Source organism: Aethalodelphis obliquidens, unplaced genomic scaffold (assembly GCF_003676395.1).
Source record: "Aethalodelphis obliquidens isolate GAN/ISIS:26980383/991018 unplaced genomic scaffold, ASM367639v1 scaffold4, whole genome shotgun sequence".
Classification (NCBI taxonomy): Eukaryota; Metazoa; Chordata; class Mammalia; order Artiodactyla; family Delphinidae; genus Aethalodelphis; species Aethalodelphis obliquidens.
The window spans coordinates 37,727,435-37,744,869 of record NW_020837948.1 but is presented as its reverse complement, the minus strand read 5'-3'; the positions used below and the strand labels follow the sequence as shown (position 1 = coordinate 37,744,869).

The window sequence follows — 17,435 nt, the reverse complement described above, 5'->3', positions numbered from 1 at the left end:
AGTACCTGACTTCAAGAATTATTTATAAAGCTACAGTAATCAAGATCATTTTATTTTGGCCCAGGGATATTAGATATAGATAATAGAAAAGAAGAGAATGTCCAGAAATAGACACACACGTGGTCAATTTGTTTTTTTTTTTTTATAAAGGAGTCAAAAAATTCAATGAGGAAAGGTTACTCTTTTCAATAAATGATGCTACAGAAACTGGACATCCATATGGAGGGAAAAAAATGAATCTCAACTCTTCACATTGCACAGAAAAAATTAACTTGAACTGAAACAATGATCTAATAGAACAGCGAAAACTCTTCTAGAAAAAAAAAAGCTTTGAGATTTTAGGTTAGACAGATTTCTTACATGGGATACAAAATGTATAAAATATTAAGGAAAAAAATTAGAAAATGGACTTCGTAAAGATTTAAAACTTCTTTGCAAATTACTGTTAGGGAAAAAAAAGGCAGACCATAGATTTGGAGGAAATATTTACAATATACATATCTGATAAAGAACTGGTGTTCATAATATATATTAAAAGTGCTTATGGAGGATGTTGATAATGGGAGACACTATACATGTGTGGGAGCAGAAGGTATATGGGAAATCTCTATAGCTTCTGCTCCATTTTGTTAACTTAACACTGCTCTAAAAAATAAAATGTCTTTAAAACTACAACAGATAAAAAAGCTTACAGTTCACTAGCAAGAAAACAAACTACAAAATAGGCAAAAGATTTGGCAGGTACTTTACATAAGACATACAAATGGCCAAAAAGCACATGAAAAGAGATCAATATCATCAGTTATCAATAAAATGCAAATTAAAACCATAATATGACTGCATTACACAACTATTACAATAGCTTAAAAAAACTTGACAGTAGCTCATGCTGACAAGGATGCAGAACAACTGGAACTTTCATACATTGCAAAGTGACACAGCTGTTTTATGTAACAGTTTGGTAGTTTCTCTAAAAGCTAATTAAGTACTTACCATATGACTTACCAACTCTTTTCCAAGGTATTTACCCAAGAAATAAAAACATGCAAAAAACAACTTGTAAAGGAATGTTCAAAGAAGTTTTATTCATATTAGCTAAACACTGGAAACCCATTTGTGAGGTGAGCAGTATATCCATACAATGGAATTTTACAAAGTCATAAAAAGGAACGAACCACGGATATATGCAACAACATGAACTAATCTCAAAAACACTATGTGGAGGAAAAGACAAAGTGCATACACTGTATGATTTTTATTAATTTACGTATTAAACTTGTTAGACAAATCTAATATGTAATATTTTAAAGCAGACCAGTAAGTAGTTTCCTGGGCTACCGTTTAAGTATGGAGATTGACTGGAAAGGGGCAATGAAAACTTTTGGAGTGACGAAAATATTCTATGTCATGAGTATGTTATATATTTCTCAAACCTCACCGAACTGTGCACTTACAGAGCAACAGAGCACTTACAGAACTGTGCACTTACAGAGCAACTTATTGTACATATATTACACCCCAGTAAAGTTGACTTAAAAAACCCTCTCATTTGAGAGTTTCTCTTCTCAGGATGTAAATAGCTCCAAGAGAACATTCCTCCTGTTCTAACAAGAAAAAAGATGGTTAATCTAAAAAAAAAAAAAAAAAACAACAGTTTTTCTTGAACCCATTAGAGAGCAGAGGTCACCAGGCAACCAAGTGAGCCGAATCATAAAGAATGGCAAGAGGAGCTAATATACATTAACTGTATACTATATTTGACATATTATGACAGGAAGAGAGTGTTTTATAAAGCAGGTAGGAAGAAATCAGTTCAGTTTGAATGAATTCTTAAAGACTGTGTGTGGGCTACTGCTGTGGTTTGCAAATGCAGCAAAAACACAGGGACGCTTCAGGAAATTTTAAATTTTCAAGGGAAACACAGTGACAAATATCTATTGGCCCAAAACAACATTAACTACCAGCTTGAGATGGTTCAGTTTCATCATTATATCCCATTACATTGCAAAGCTGTTTTTTGATGGTTTCTTTGATAAACAAGTACTGGGAGAAAATCAGTATGAAACAGGTGATAAGGGTGGCTGTCTCCAATCTGATTCCATGATCTGAGAAGTTGTACAACAGGTGCACATATCCCATGAAAAAGTACATAAGGTTATTTTAAGAATAAAAAACAAATATTTTTCTTTTAATACTCCAAAAACTAAGATTAGAAGGGAACTTCCTTAACATGACAAAGGTCATATACAAAAAAACCTATGGCTCATACCATACTCAGCGGTGAAAGACTGAATTCTTACCTTTTCCAACCCAGATGGGAATAAGGTAAAGATGCCCATTTTTACCAACATTATACTAGAGGTCATTGAAAGGACATTAAGGGAAGAAGAAAAGGCATCAAGATTGTGAAGATACAATTTTTGTCTTTTCACAGAAGATGTGTTTTTCTACGTAGAAAATCTCAAAGAATCTGGAATTAGAACTAATTAGTGAGTATAGCAAGGTCACAAAATAAAGGTCAAATCCAAAAAACAATGAACACCTAAAAATTGAAATTTAAAAAAACATAATAGTAGAAAAATATGAACTACTAAGGGGTAAATTTAACAATATATGTGTAACATTTGTACACTGAAAAACCACAGCATGTGATGAAATTAAAGACCTAACAATGGACATATATACTGGGTTCATAAGTCAGAAGTCTCAATATTGTTAAATTGTCAATATTCTCCAAATTGATTATAGATTTAATATAATCTCAATAAAGATCCCAGAAGGCTTTTTGGTAGAAATTGAGAAGTTAATCCTAAAATGTATGTGAAAAAGCAAAGGAATTTAGAATGCCAAAACAATCTTGAAAAGGAACAAAATTTAGAAATCATACCACTTGATTTCATGATTTACTATAAAGTACAGTAATCAAGATAGTGTGGTGTTAGCATAAGGGCAGAAATATAAATAGGCCAGAATAGGGAGCCCAGAAACAGACCCAAACGTATATGGACATCTGATTTTCAACAAGGTGAAATAAAAATTCAGTGGAAGAGGACAGTCTTTTCAATAAATGGTGCTGGAAAAATGGGATATACATATTCCAAAAACAAAATATGAAAACCCCACTCCAACATGCAGTTTTGATCCATATCTCATACTACATACAAAAATCAGCTTGAAATGAATCACAGACTTAAAAGCAGTTCCTAAAAGTATAATCCTTCTAGAAGAAATCATAGGAGAAAAAAATCTTTGTGACCTCACGTTAGGCAAAGATTTCTACACACAAAGAATGAATCGTAAGAGAAAAAAATGGATAAACTGGACTTTATCAAAAATTTTTAAATTCTGCATTTCAAAAGACTGTTAAGAAAATGAAAACACAAGCCATAGAGTAGGAGAAAATCTTTGCAGCTTATCTGATAGATGACTTGTATCAACAATCCTGTTTTATAAAGTTGGAAAAAATGTGAACAGATACTTTACCAAAGAGATAAGGATGGCAAATAAATACACTAAAAGATGTTATCACTGGTCACTAGGGAAACGCAAATTAAGTTACCACTGCACGCTTATCAGAATGGCTAAAATGCTAAATGCTCACATGAGTAGAGTAATAAGAACTCTCATCTATATCTGGTGGGAACATAAAATGGTACATCCACTTTGGAAAATGGTTTGGCAGTTTTTTATAAAGTAAAACATGATTTACCATACCACCCAGCAATCCCACTCCAAGGTATTTACCAGAGAAAAATGAGAATATGTCTATCCAGAGACCCTTACATGAAATGTTTGTAGCATCTTTATTCATAACTCAAAGACTGGAAACCCAGTTGGTGAATGGTTAGAAACAAACTGTAGTACATCCAATACGAGAAATGCTACTCAGTAATAAAAAGGAGGGGATTTTTGCTATTTCACTTGAGAAATATTGCAAATGCAACCTATTTCTCTTGCATTATAGTGTCTTTACAAGTCGTGTTCTTTATTTGTGAGGAGGAAAAGATAGTGGCATGCCATCTAAAAACATATTTCCTCTCAAAAGATAAAATAGACAAATCAAAATGTTTTATATTTTCCTACTACATACCACATCTCTGAATATCTTTTCACAAAGTATCATTAAATTTCTTAAGTAGCCATAAATAACAGAAACCAATTTTTCATTTATATGTAAGCACATGCATATTATTTATAACAGTGGAGTTAACCTCTATTATTCAAGTCAATAAATATTAAAATCCCTAAAAATATTACTTGGGCCCTTCTCTGCCAAGTTTAATTTATGGAAATGACAGTTGTTTCTCTATTTCTCAAGTGTCTCAGGTGATTTGTCAGGTTTAAAAACTGGAAGATAGTAAACAGACTCTAGTAATAGAGATGCTGATAAGGCATACAAAAGTTTCCAATAATACTAACAGATCACGTAACAATGACAAGAAAGAAAAGTTTGGTAATACTAGCCATTTATGGAACATAGCATTTCTGGGAGACATCAAAATAATGAAAAAAACAGATATGTGAGGCACTGTTTTAGGTGCTGGGGATACATCAATGAACAAAATAAAGGCCCTGCCCTACTGGAACTACATTCTAGTGAAGAGACAATGACAAATGAAAATAATAATAATAAAGTCAAGTAATGGTTAAGCATTAGAAGAGAAAGCAAGATAAGGAATGTAAAAATAAGAGCAGAATACTAATTTGGAGACCTGAGATGACATTTGAGCTGAGATCTGAATTAGGTGAGGAACAAGTTTTCTGCAAATCAGGGATAAAAATATTCTTAATAGAGGAAACAACAATCCAAAGACCCAGGAGTATTCTCGGGTGTATTCTAAAAACAATGGAAGTAACGTGAGTGAGGCAAAACAAACAAATAGCTAGGGGGAAAGTGTCAAAGATTACTGAGCTGTGAATGCCGGTCCATTTATCAAAAATTATGGAACATTTGGAAGTTGGTTTTTTTCTTTTTTTTTTTTTAACTGTCAGTGATGGAGAAGAGTTGAATCAAGTTTTATTTAAAAAAAATTTTTTTTTACGGTATGAGGGCCTCTCACTGTTGTGGCCTCTCCCGTTGTGGAGCACAGGCTCCAGACGCGCAGGCTCAGCAGCCATGGCTCACAGGCCCAGCCGTTCCGCGGCATGTGGGATCTTCCCGGACCGGGGCATGAACCTGTGTCCCCTGCATCGGCAGGCGGACTCTCAACCACTGCGCCACCAGGGAAGCCCAAGTTTTATTATTTTAAAATTAGGTATCTATTAGATATCTAAGTGGAGATGACTTCATGGGGAGTGGTTGAAGCTGAAGATACTCAGCACAGAAATGGAAGGAGAAGGAAAAACAGTAAAGCTGTTGAGACAGAGAAAAGAAATTCAAAGGTCGTACGCTAGAAATACCATAGGAATTCCAAAAAGTAAAAAGAACTGGGCAAGAGGCAAGACGTGAGCAAATAAATAATAAAACCACACCTAGACTTAGCACAGTGAAACTGCACAACACCAGAGACAAAGCAAAGGTTTTGAAAGTAAAAAGAGAATAAAGCAATAAGTGCCAATTCAATTCCATAGCTCATTCTATAGACTGGAAACCTAATGGCAGCCTACAATAATGAAATTACAATGCAACCCACATTTCTGCATGTGAAGTATGTATGTCATCAATACAATCGATTATCCTTAGCTCATTTAATAGAATCATTATAAGCTAGGGAGCTTCTTGAAACTGTTTATACCTCTTCAATTTAATATTTAGATCAAAACGCAAATGTAGAATAGAATTTGGAATTAAATTAGGCATCTCCTTCATTTGGGAGTTTGAACTACCAATCCCATTTCAAGTAAAGGTTGGGTTTTCTGGGTTTTTTTTTAACTGAAGGACAAGATGGCTAATGGCCTTTTACAGTAGAAAATCTGGCACATGAAGCCCCACTGGAGAACTTGTATAGATACTTGAAAAAAATCTGAAAAGTATTTTTTAAATTCTACTTTACCAAGTAATCTCATCTTTCATTATTTAACATAGGTACTATTTCCTAAATGTAGGTCTTTCTTTATAAAGAATCCAAAGATTTTCTGTAATAAAATCTACCTATTAGGTAGGTGCTAAAAAAAAGAAAAAAGAAACAAAATTAGCGTAAAGCATTCTGCAAAATCACTATAAATATATAGTCATTTCCAGGAGAAAATGTAATTTCAGTTGAATTATTTTCTTTTAAATGTCTAAAGTAAATGCCTTAAGAATTTAACACAGAAGTTTTGACACTGTCTCGATATTTTTGTTGTGGCACTATTGCCTAGTTGCTTCCTTTTAAACATGTTCCATCCATCAATCTTGCATAAAGTGCTGCAATAATATGTAATAGGTTTTGTTTGTATTTTTGAATTGAGTCTTGAATGTAAATAATCTTGTTTGATAGAGGTATCTATGTTAATATGCTTGAATGTATCAATTCAGAAACATTAAAAAATTTTTTTTTGCATTATTTGCTAAGTAATGAACTACTCAAAATTTTAACAGTTAAGCCCCATTAAGCAGTTTACATTTAACTTTCAGATGAAGCTGGGAAATTCTAGGGAAAAAATCCTATGTTTTAATGATTAGTTGCTTTTTCAAATTCCCCCACCTTAAAAACCCTCATAGAGTTATCTATAGTCCAATGATCATTTTCTAGTCAGAAACAGTCATGTGGTGCAAAGACAGAATTATGCCATTTACCCTTTGTGCATACTCTTGATAAATTTCAAGGAAATGAAATCTGTGTAAACCAGCCTATAATCTACACAAAACTTTCATTACTTAACCTCAAAAACAGATCACAAAAGGGAAATTACATATGTAATCTATGTTTTATGCAACTTTAAGGTTCTAATTTTATTAAGCCCACTCACTGTGAAGTTAATGAATCAATCATTCACCCTCATTTTCCACAGCTTTCCAGTCTGAAAATTATCTTCTAACATACCCTAAGCAAAGAATATTTTCTTTATACGCAAACAAGCCATTGCTTTTAGTAAGAATCATTTATTGTATATTATTAAGGTGGAGGGTTAATTGGTACAGTACTATGCATAATCTCTCATTCTCGAAAAATTAAACACAAATGGATAAAAATGGCAGATCAGAATGAGCATGTAAAAAGACAAAAATTAAGCATATTTTATAGAGAATTTTTCCTGTTATATCTATGTACTAATGTTCTTCTTCATGTGTCTTAAAAAATTTATGCCTTGTTCCTTTTCTACGTAATTGCTGATTCTTAAAAATAATGAACATATTTTTCATCAATTAATAAAAGTTACATACAGTTTTAGATTTTTCATTCAACTCAGTTATTAGTTGACTGAAATATTCAACTAAACGTAGCATTATTAAGAAAGTTAGAGCCCATTCCATTGTCTCAAAAATGTAATACTGTTTTATGAAATTTTCACAATAGGATATAATGCAAATGTCCCAGCTACAAAGTGATGAATTAAAAATGCCAACCCTGATCTGTTTGCTATGTTAATATTATGATTTTATTAAGCATTATAATTTTTTATTAATGCGATCTTATAGAATAAAGTAATCATTTATACTAATAGTGGAAAAAAGTGAAAAAGCTTAAAAAATGTGTACCAGCACTAAACTGTTTTATCACTTTTATATTTAATTATAATCAGATGTTTTAAAATTTGAGTTATTTCTCTTGTTACCTGACATACCAGGAAAAGACATTCAGGGTAACTCTGGGGCTGGGGGGATAAAGAAGCTCTGTTTTGTACACGTAGTGTAAATTTTAGACCTAATTGGATAAAAGGAAAATATTAAAAAATATATCTACGGACAAATTTCTGTACATCACTCCCACAGCTAATCAATAGATACATTTAAGAATATTATAGGAATATATCAATACACTTATATTTGTCAGTTAAGGTTCAAATTTGTTAGATCACAGCACACATCCAAGAATGTACACCACATGATTAAAAAATTCCCACTGAATATAACAAAATAAAAAAATCTGTAAATAAATATAAGGCATTCTAAAATAATATCTGCAGAAAATCGAGTCCAACAGATTTCTATGATCTAAATTTTACTTCATAGATTCATATATTCTTCAAAATAGATTTAATTATAGTGCTACACATTAACAATATTCAACTGCTTATCAAAATATCCTTTTCTATAAGCTAAATGTTACTACTTAAAAAAAAAAGTTAAGTGCTTGAGGGAATAAGAATGCAGCAGAAAATTACAGGAGCCCACATATCCTTTTTCTTAAATTTAATTTGTCATATATAAGGTTTTTATATACAATCAGTGTGCATTGTAACAGTTTTTATTAAAAGTCAATCAAGTTTATCTAAAATGTTACCTGGCTGCATAGCACATTTGACATTATTGCCCACATGAAAAGGAAAACAAATGGATTTACAATAACTTTTGGCCATTTGGATTCTGAAAGTGTTCATACACCTACCCTTTTAAACCAAATGCATCTGAAAAAACTGTTTCCAGAGCATGCAGTTTAGATTTTACATTATCATCTCACCATTCTGTTACACAATATTGACTAAAAAAGGGAAAGGAAAGAAATAACATGTATCTAATAAAATAGTCAATATAAAAAGGACTAATGGAATTAAGTGGCCCCTTTCCCCATTTTTTTACATTCTAAACAATGATTCCATCAAGACAAATCATTAAAAAGTGTTATTACACTGATATATATATTTTTAAATGATAAGAAGGCCTGAGTTGGTAGGGAAAGGAACAGTCAAAAAAAGCCTGAGAAGGGGAAGGAAGGTAAGGAAAGCTCATTTAATACATTTACAGTAATTTACAGCCATTGTTTGTGTGTGTAAAAAGGCATAATAATAGATCACAAACAGGAAATTCCTGGCTATTTTACAGATATAAGTACAGAATTTAAATATTCAAGCTTGTGATGAAAAGCGGCAAGGTGGTCGCAGTGTACATGTAAACAAGTAGCTTTGGAAAGTGAATAAAGTCCTTGAGTGTGTTTTCTTTATTAAGAAAAGAACTCTCTTTCATTCCTTCCTGAAACAAGATCACAGGTCAGAGTAAAGTTCATATACAAACATAATTTAAATGGATGTCAGTCTAAAACCACTGACTTAAAAACAGTTTTATCCAGCCTATATGGAAGGGCAGTGTTGAGGTCCCTGTAATAGTAAACATTTTCCATTTCTTTAAAAAAGAAAAGAAAAAGTACTACAATATTTGTAGTACAGTGCAGCATAATCCTTAAATATAAAAATAGTTTCTCTTCTGTTGGGATAATAGACCTTGCATCCTGGAAAGAAGTAACAATACTGCTACTGATAGAAGATCTGTTTATATCTTTCAAGTCATGTAAGGCAATTACTGTGTTGGTTTATGATATATGGCTAAAAGAAAAGTCCAGAAAGACACTATCAGTTTTTGTTATGTTTTCCGACTACTCCAGGTATGCTCAGGTGTACTTCTGTGTTCAACTGAGTGTTCAAATGGAGATCTGGAGCCATAAGGAGACCTCTGATCTAGTGGTGATCTAGAGCCACTACTGGAAGCTCTATGGTCCAACTGCCAATCTGAGTGATACCTATAATCCCTGGAAGATTTATGGTGTGTATATTCAGAACTTGACCGATGGTCTGAATGCAACCGATGATCTGAATGAGAACGATGATCAGAATGAGTTCTGTCTTTTAAACTTCCTTCCAAATTTGACCTGTGGTCTCTACTCCTGTGATCATCCAGTTTTCTGTGTTTCTCTCTATCACTATAGTATCTAACAAAAGAGAAATTAGGAATTTTAGTTAAATTAATAATGCTAATTAAATGTTTCCAAATAAAATCTTATTAAAAATAAAACAAAATTGCTTTAAAGCATACTTTTAATTGTATACAAATTCAGTGTTTCATCACAAAACTTTATAAGTGAGCTTAAAAATCACTGGAAATATCTCTGCCTGCCTTTGGAAAAACTATTCCATTCATTAAACTAAAGTGAAACCATACAAAGCACTTCAGGTGGCATCTAATTTCTCATGCTCATTTTAGATTGGTTGCTACTTTTTATTCTATGCATCATTTGTCTTAATACATCTTAACTATCTGAAAGTTGGAATTAAGGTAACTACATGAATCTAAAATACCCCTGAAATCAGAGCCTTTTATGAACCTGTAAGCAGGAAAAAAAATAAAAACCTCTGAAACAGTCTATGAAATAAATTTGTAAAAGAGAATTTTTATTGGTTGGTGATGCCTATTAAAAGCTTCCTTAATTTGATTACTTATATAGTAAGACTTGATATATGTCATTGTGAAATTTACTCCATACATAAATGCAGCAGTTGGCTAAAAAAAATTATGGCAGTTTAATGAAAAGTAATCTCTAAAATGTTTGCCTTTTCAAATAAAATAACACCAAACATAATTTAATGGTTTTTGGTTCACAAAAGGTCCTTATTATAAACAATATAAATTGTTATATAAGTCTGTGAAATTACAAACATTTACCACAACAAATATGGCTTTTCCTTTTCATTGTGTGCCTTTTTCCAATTTTAAGAGCCATTATACAATTGACATGTTTATAATGTGGCTGTGTGTCTCAGAAATTACTGCAGTGAGCACAACTAAAATACAAAAAAACCTACTCATTTCCTTATTTCTGATCTTTACTTTTACTCTTCTCAGTATTTTTGTTTGGCTTACAGTAATGATCACTATAATGAAAATATTCCCTTACCAACAAAGGAGTAAAATATATTGTTATTATATTCCAGTTATTTACTACTTAAAGGCTTCAAAAATATAATAATATATGGAGAAAACTTCCTGATTTCAGGACTATCTCAGATTGCTTTAAGTTTAACCTCAATGAATTGTTTTCACATAAATTAATTATTCACATAAATATTAGTTTTTTTTAATGGAATAGAATGTAGAATTCACTACCACCTCACTTCAGCCACAGTCCATCAATCTTTTATTTTACCTTACTTACTACATTTTGAAGAGTATTTCAGCCAATATTCTCCCAAACCAGAATAATGAATCCCATGACTTACAGAACTCCCTACACTAAACTTTTTCTTATTGTATACTTTGATCTTAAATTTATAATTAAAAATCCATTTTTATAGAGAAATTCAGCTCTTAACCAAAAGAACTATATTTCAGTTTTTCTTATTTACAAACAAAACCTTTACCTTACATAAGACTTATTTTGATTACCTGAAGACTGAATTGGCTGATAAAGTCAAATACAACAAATAAAATAAAGAAGACATCAATAAGCAAAATTTTAAAACTGTCAAGTTTACCTGCTGTCTTGCTTGTAGTGATCCCAATCACGATGATCTTTACCATTACTAAAAGAAGAATAGGGTCTTTTCCTAGAGTCACTCTTTTTATAAGAATCTCCCTGATGTCGGTCTTTATGATGATCATGATATTGAGATAAGTGCCTATCAGATGAGTAACTGTCCCTGCTGCTATCATCATGATTTGTATTCTCTTTTAATCTTTCCACATCTGTTAGATAGAAGTGTCCAACTTTTGTTAATGACTTAAAAAAATACATGGTAAACAAAAGTAACTTCACTGCTAGATTATAAGAACTTTTCAACTCCAACTAACAAAACCAGTTCTCAAATACAGGCAGTTACAGCATTTAGAAATGGCTTTACAAAAGCCACACTAAGGCTTACAAATAGGTTACTTTAATCTGAAATGTGAACAATCACAACCGAAAAGTATAAGGCCCTTTTCCTTCTCAGACTATACTTTTGTGACTCTTACACAGAAAGAATACTATTATTCCAAATAATGTTTTTTTAAAAATATGTTCATTTCAACAATTATTCTATAATTTTCTAGAAACTGGTAATAGGTTGATTTATGGGAAAGTTAATAATAAGCTAAAAAGGATTATTAAGATACTAGATACAATATAATAACATGGGTATATATCATCTAAAACACCCCCCGCCAAAAAAAAACCCCCCAATTTTAAAATTTACTTTCCAAAACAATTAGCAAGACTTACTTACCTGGATTTCTAATCACTTGAGTATTCAAGTTGCTGTTCTGGTCATTATTTTGCTAAAATAAATGCACATAGGTAAGAATCTTTTAAGTGGCTTCAAACACCCTTATAAAAATCAGGATACAGAAAACCCTTATGCTAAAAGAAGTTCTCACTTAAGATATTAGAATGTATAAATGTAATATTTGCAGATATTTTTTAAAAGTATAAACTATTTGTCCCATGACTTTTTAAAAAGTTTGACTTTGAAATAATTTTAGACTTACAGAAAAGATGCAAAAATAGTACTGAGGGTCCCCATATGCTTTTTATCAGATTCTCCTACTGTTAATATCTTATATAACCATGGTATAATGATCAAAACTAAATAATTAATACTGGCACAATACTATTAACTGAACTACAGACTTTATTCAGATTTCACATTTTTCCACTGAGATCCTTTTCCTCCAGAATCCAATCTGGTACTCCATTACACTCAGTTTTCATGTCTTCTTAGTTTCCTCCAAACTGGGACAGCTCTTTAGGCTTTTCTTGTCTTCCATGACCTTGACACTTTTGAAGAATACTAGATAGCTATTTTATAGAGTATTTCTCAATTGGGGTTTATCTGATATTTTCTCATGATTGGATTGAAGTGATGCTTTTTTGCCAGGAATTCCACAGAAGTGATGTACCTTTTTCAGTACACAGTGCAGGGGGTTCATGATGTCAGTATGTCTTATTACTGGTGACATTAACTTTGATTGCTTGTTTAAGGTGGTGTGAGGCAGGTTTCTCCTCTACAGAGCTATTATTTTTCTCTTTGTAATCAATAAACATCTTGGAGGAGATACTTTTAGACTATGCCAATATCTTGTTTTCTTGCCCACTCATTTTAGCTTCCCTTGGAGGATCTTACCTGCAACAAATTTTATTGTGAGATTTTCTATTTCCTTTATTCCTTCTACATTTATTAACTGAATTCTTCTGTAAGGAAAAATGTTTCAATAACATAAAGAAAAAATGATGCATTCATTTACCTGAGATTCCTGCCGTTTTTTAATAGCATGCTTATATAATTTATGTAATTTTCTTGCATCAAACTCAGTAAACTTAGATACAAAAATCCACAGGTTTCTAGAAGAAGAAAAGGCAAGTTAGTCTGGTGGAAAATATTTAGCTTTTTAATGAAATCCCTTCCCTCTACACAGAAATACACACATCTTAGCCCTCTATGGAACAAGGTCTCAGGAGATTATTTCTAGCACTTTTTTTAAAACTTCATATATGGATAAGATTCCAAATAAAACTGGACATTGTTAACTTTTACTTCTCTTTCAAATTCCTTCATTTTACAATCTTTGGATTTGAAAAGTAGTAATCAATCCTAATTTGAAACCAAAGGGAAGTAAACTTACTTACAAATCAGGAAGGGACTCATACTGTGGTTCAGATTAGATACAAAAGGAATAAACTATGTTAATAGTTTGAGTAAAGATACCATCAGATAATATGGATTAAGCCTGTGAATTAAAGGTCCTGAATAATGCATTAAAAAGCAACTGTCATTTTATAATTGTGATGTAATCGTCATGAGAGTAACATGATCAGACACTGTAAACCAAGGACAGTATTGTATCTTTAGGTCTCTCTTCCCATCCCAAGGCTGGGATCAGTAATTGATCATGGTACTCCTTCATGATAAATTCAGATGCAGTCTCTGAATCCTTCTCAACACAGCTTCTTCAGAGGCACTAATAATCAGTGACACTAGAATTGAAGTCTATCTGCCATCACTGAAAAAGTAACAGCTTCATATATTTACAATTTTTTCTTGAACCACTAGCTTTACAGTAGGTATGTTAAAGATTTTGAATCTTGCTTATATAAACAGAGGAAAGAAATTACTAATTAGCCAATGACGGAGGTTTAGTGGACTACCCAATATCAACATCTTTGCTGAGTCAAGCAATAGATTTTTTTTTTTGCGATACACAGGCCTCTCACTGCTGTGGCCTCTCGCGTTGCAGAGCACAGGCTCCGGACGTGCAGGCTCAGCAGCCATGGCTCACGGGCCCAGCTGCTCTGTGGCATGTGGGATCTTCCCAGGCCGGGGCACGAACTGGTGTCCCCTGCATCGGCAGGCGGACTCTCAACCACTGCGCCACCAGGGGAGCCCCAAGCAATCGATTTTAAGTGATTTTAAAAAAATAATAAACTCTGTGTTGTGTGAATAATGACTTCCCAAAAGAAAGCCATCTCTCAGGATATTAATGGAAGAAAGAAGGCCTAAGGAAGCAAAAATTCTTAGCTAGAAAATAACTATTCTCATCCTTTTTTATGGGAGAAATAAAGTTATACAGAAGCACTTAATTGGGGGATTTTTTTTTTAAGATTTATTTGTTTATGGTTGCGTCAGGTCTTAGTTGCGGCATGTGGGATCTTTCGTTGCGGCGTGTGAGTTTTCTCTTCTCTAGTTGTGGTGTGCAGGCTCCAGGGTGCATGGGCTCTGTAGTTGCAGTGCGCGGGTTCCAGAGAGCGTGGGCTCTGTAGTTTGCGGCATGCAGGCTGTCTAGTTGAGGTGCGCGAGCTCAGTAGTTGTGGTGTGCGGGCTTAGTTGCCCCACAGCATATGGGATCTTAGTTCCCTGACCAGGGATCGAACCTGCATCCCCTGCATTGTAAGGCGGATTCTTTACCACTGGACCACCAGGGAAGTCCCAATTTGGGGATTTCTAAACAGCTGAGACATATTTCTCTCAAATACCAAGCATCAATTGCCTATGACTACAAAACATACATTGTTACAAAGGCTTGAATGAGATAACTGTATAAAGTATCTAACCTGTGTCTGGCTAGGTACTTTATACAGTTTTTATATTTTCAAAGCTCTTTTCTATTACTTAATTCCACAAATAACCAGCCTTTAGGTAGGCACAGTCAATGTAGCAGACAATTTTTCAAATAAATGAACAAATGGGGTAATGAGGCTAAGTGACTTGCCTAAACTCATATAGCTAGGTAAGGCTAGAAGGCAGGGCTCTGGCTCCTAATTCTCTTTCCACTAAGATGAGTAATTCCCAGCCTTTTGATTTTGGACATTGATATGTGTGAAGAGCTGCTTGCGAGTAAACTCCTAAGTGTTAGTAAATTTTGGAAATCAGAAATCTGTGAGTCATACAAAAATTGCAAAATTATCCCAGCATGTGTGCATACAGAGATGGATATCTGGTGATTTTCTGAAAGAATTCTTACCAGTGTTGTTAAGACAGTTGTGGCTTTCTCAAGTGTTTTCTTTCCTTTTTGTTTTATTAATTATAAATTACCATTTATAATTTAGTTTGTGACAGCTCTTTGCTTAACTGTGTATATGATGATACCTATTCCTCATCGATATTTTGATCTATAATTTTACAAAAACTAGACTATAAAATTATACTGCAGTTTAAAGAGCAGTCACCCAAACCCTTATATTTAATGTGCATATGTGTGTGTAATACTCTCAAAATTTGCTTCTATAGTGATACTTCATATAGCCTGTAACACTGGGCTATTTAAATAAATTATGGCATATTAACAGGCATATCAAGTTATAAAGACTAATATTAGCAGGCTATTTTAAACTAATGGGACATTTTCACAATACATATGCACAGACTATTTTGTTTCTTAATTTTCAACATCATGAAAATTTTCATACAGCAAAAATAAAAGAACTTTACAATGATCAACCATATACCTAATACCTAGATTCTCTTATTAGCATTTTACTGTGCTTGCTTTATCACATATGATTCCATTATGTCCATCCCTCTGTCAATCCCTCTAGTTTTTGTTTGATAACATTTCAAAGAAAAACAGGTATTAGTATATCTCCCCCCTAAATACTTCAGCATGCATATCATTAACTGGAGTCAATATTATTTAGTTTTTTCTTTTGAAACACTCTTTAGATTATACTACTCTCTGTAATCAATTATCAGTGAAATGAAAGAATGAAGAAATAGCTAATACTGAGTCATGAAAGCTAATTCTTTCAACAAATTTGATAAAAGTTTATCAGATAGCAGTTGGGAAAATTAAATCATTCCTAAATATAGTAAAATCCTTGTAATTTACATCTAACTTAATTAGCCAAATCCTATTATTATCCATTGTTTGACATTAAATTAGAATAGCTTATTTAAAAAAGTATCAAAACGCTGATTAAAAATGGGCAGAGGACCTGAGTAGGTATTTTTCTAAAGAAGACATACAGATGGCTGACAGGCACATGGAAAGATGCTCAACATCAGGGAAATGCAAATCAGAACCAAAATGAGATATATCACTTCACACCTGTCAGAATGGCTATCATAAAAAAGGAAAAACAAGTGTTGACCAGGATGTGGAGGACATGGAGCCCTCATGCACTGTTGCTGGAAATGTAAATTGGTGCAGCCACTATGGAAAACAGCATGGAGGTTCCTCAAAAAATTAAAAATAGAGCTACCATATGATCCAGCAATTCCACTCCTCCGTACTTTTCTGAAGGAAATAAAAACACTAATTCGGAAAGATATATGCACCCCCATGTTCACTGTAGCATTATTTTTACAATAGCCAAGACATGGAAGCAACCTAAGTGTCCAACCATAGATGAATGGATAAAGAAGTCGATCTCTCTCCTTCTCTCTCTCTCTCTCTCTCTCTCTCTCACACACACACACACAAATATTACACTGCCATAAAAAAGAATAAAATCTCGCCATTTGCAACAACATGGATGGACCCAGAGGGTATTATGCTAAATGAAATATGCCAGACAAATACTATATATTTCACTTATAGGTGGAATCTAAAAAAACAAAACAAATGAACACGTAACAAACAGAAACAGACTCACGGATACAGAGAACAAACTAGTGCTTGCCAGAGGGAAGGTGCATAGGTGCATGGGCAAAATAGGTAAAGGGGATGAAGAGGTATAAAATACCAGTAAGAAAATAAATAAGTCACAGTGATGTAACGTACATCACAGGGAATATAGTCAATAAATACAACAACTCTGTATATTTACAAATCACTAGGTTATACACCTGAAATTAATAGTGTAAGTCAACTATATTTTAATAACAATAAAGTAAAATGCAAATTTGGTCCTGTTTAAAAATAAATGAAGTTAAAATTATGACTAATGTTCATGAGGTTCTATTAATTTATAAAATACTTGAGTTATTTATTAAAGATAAATGAGTGTAATCTGGTTTTCATTTTGTTACAACAACAAAAGGCTAAAAAAATCAGTATGTCTTTAAATTGTTAAGAATACTGTGTTAGGGCAGTGGTCACCAGATGATATTAAAACTTTCACTATTGGTATGACATTAACCTTGAAATAAAATTTATAAGCAAACTTAGAGAA

The 17,435-nt window shown here is 32.9% G+C and overlaps 1 protein-coding gene across 7 annotated transcripts in view; it reads right to left on the bottom strand.

The window, feature by feature from the left end:
* Positions 1-8,260: 8,260 nt before the first annotated feature.
* CHD1 (chromodomain helicase DNA binding protein 1) overlaps positions 8,261-17,435 on the bottom strand; it is a 75,772-nt gene continuing 66,597 nt past the window's right edge. For 6 of the 7 annotated variants that reach the window (XM_027100543.1, XM_027100541.1, XM_027100544.1 and 3 more), the window contains 4 exons: positions 13,073-13,169; positions 12,055-12,106; positions 11,326-11,536; positions 8,261-9,785 (listed from right to left, as the gene is read on the bottom strand). In XM_027100543.1, coding sequence (XP_026956344.1) covers positions 9,440-9,785; positions 11,326-11,536; positions 12,055-12,106; positions 13,073-13,169 — 706 coding nt within the window. In that variant the 3' untranslated portion in view covers positions 8,261-9,439. Of the gene's footprint in view, positions 9,786-11,325; positions 11,537-12,054; positions 12,107-12,727; positions 12,952-13,072; positions 13,170-17,435 lie in introns of those variants that run through there. The other variant, XR_003431576.1, reaches the window with a different exon arrangement.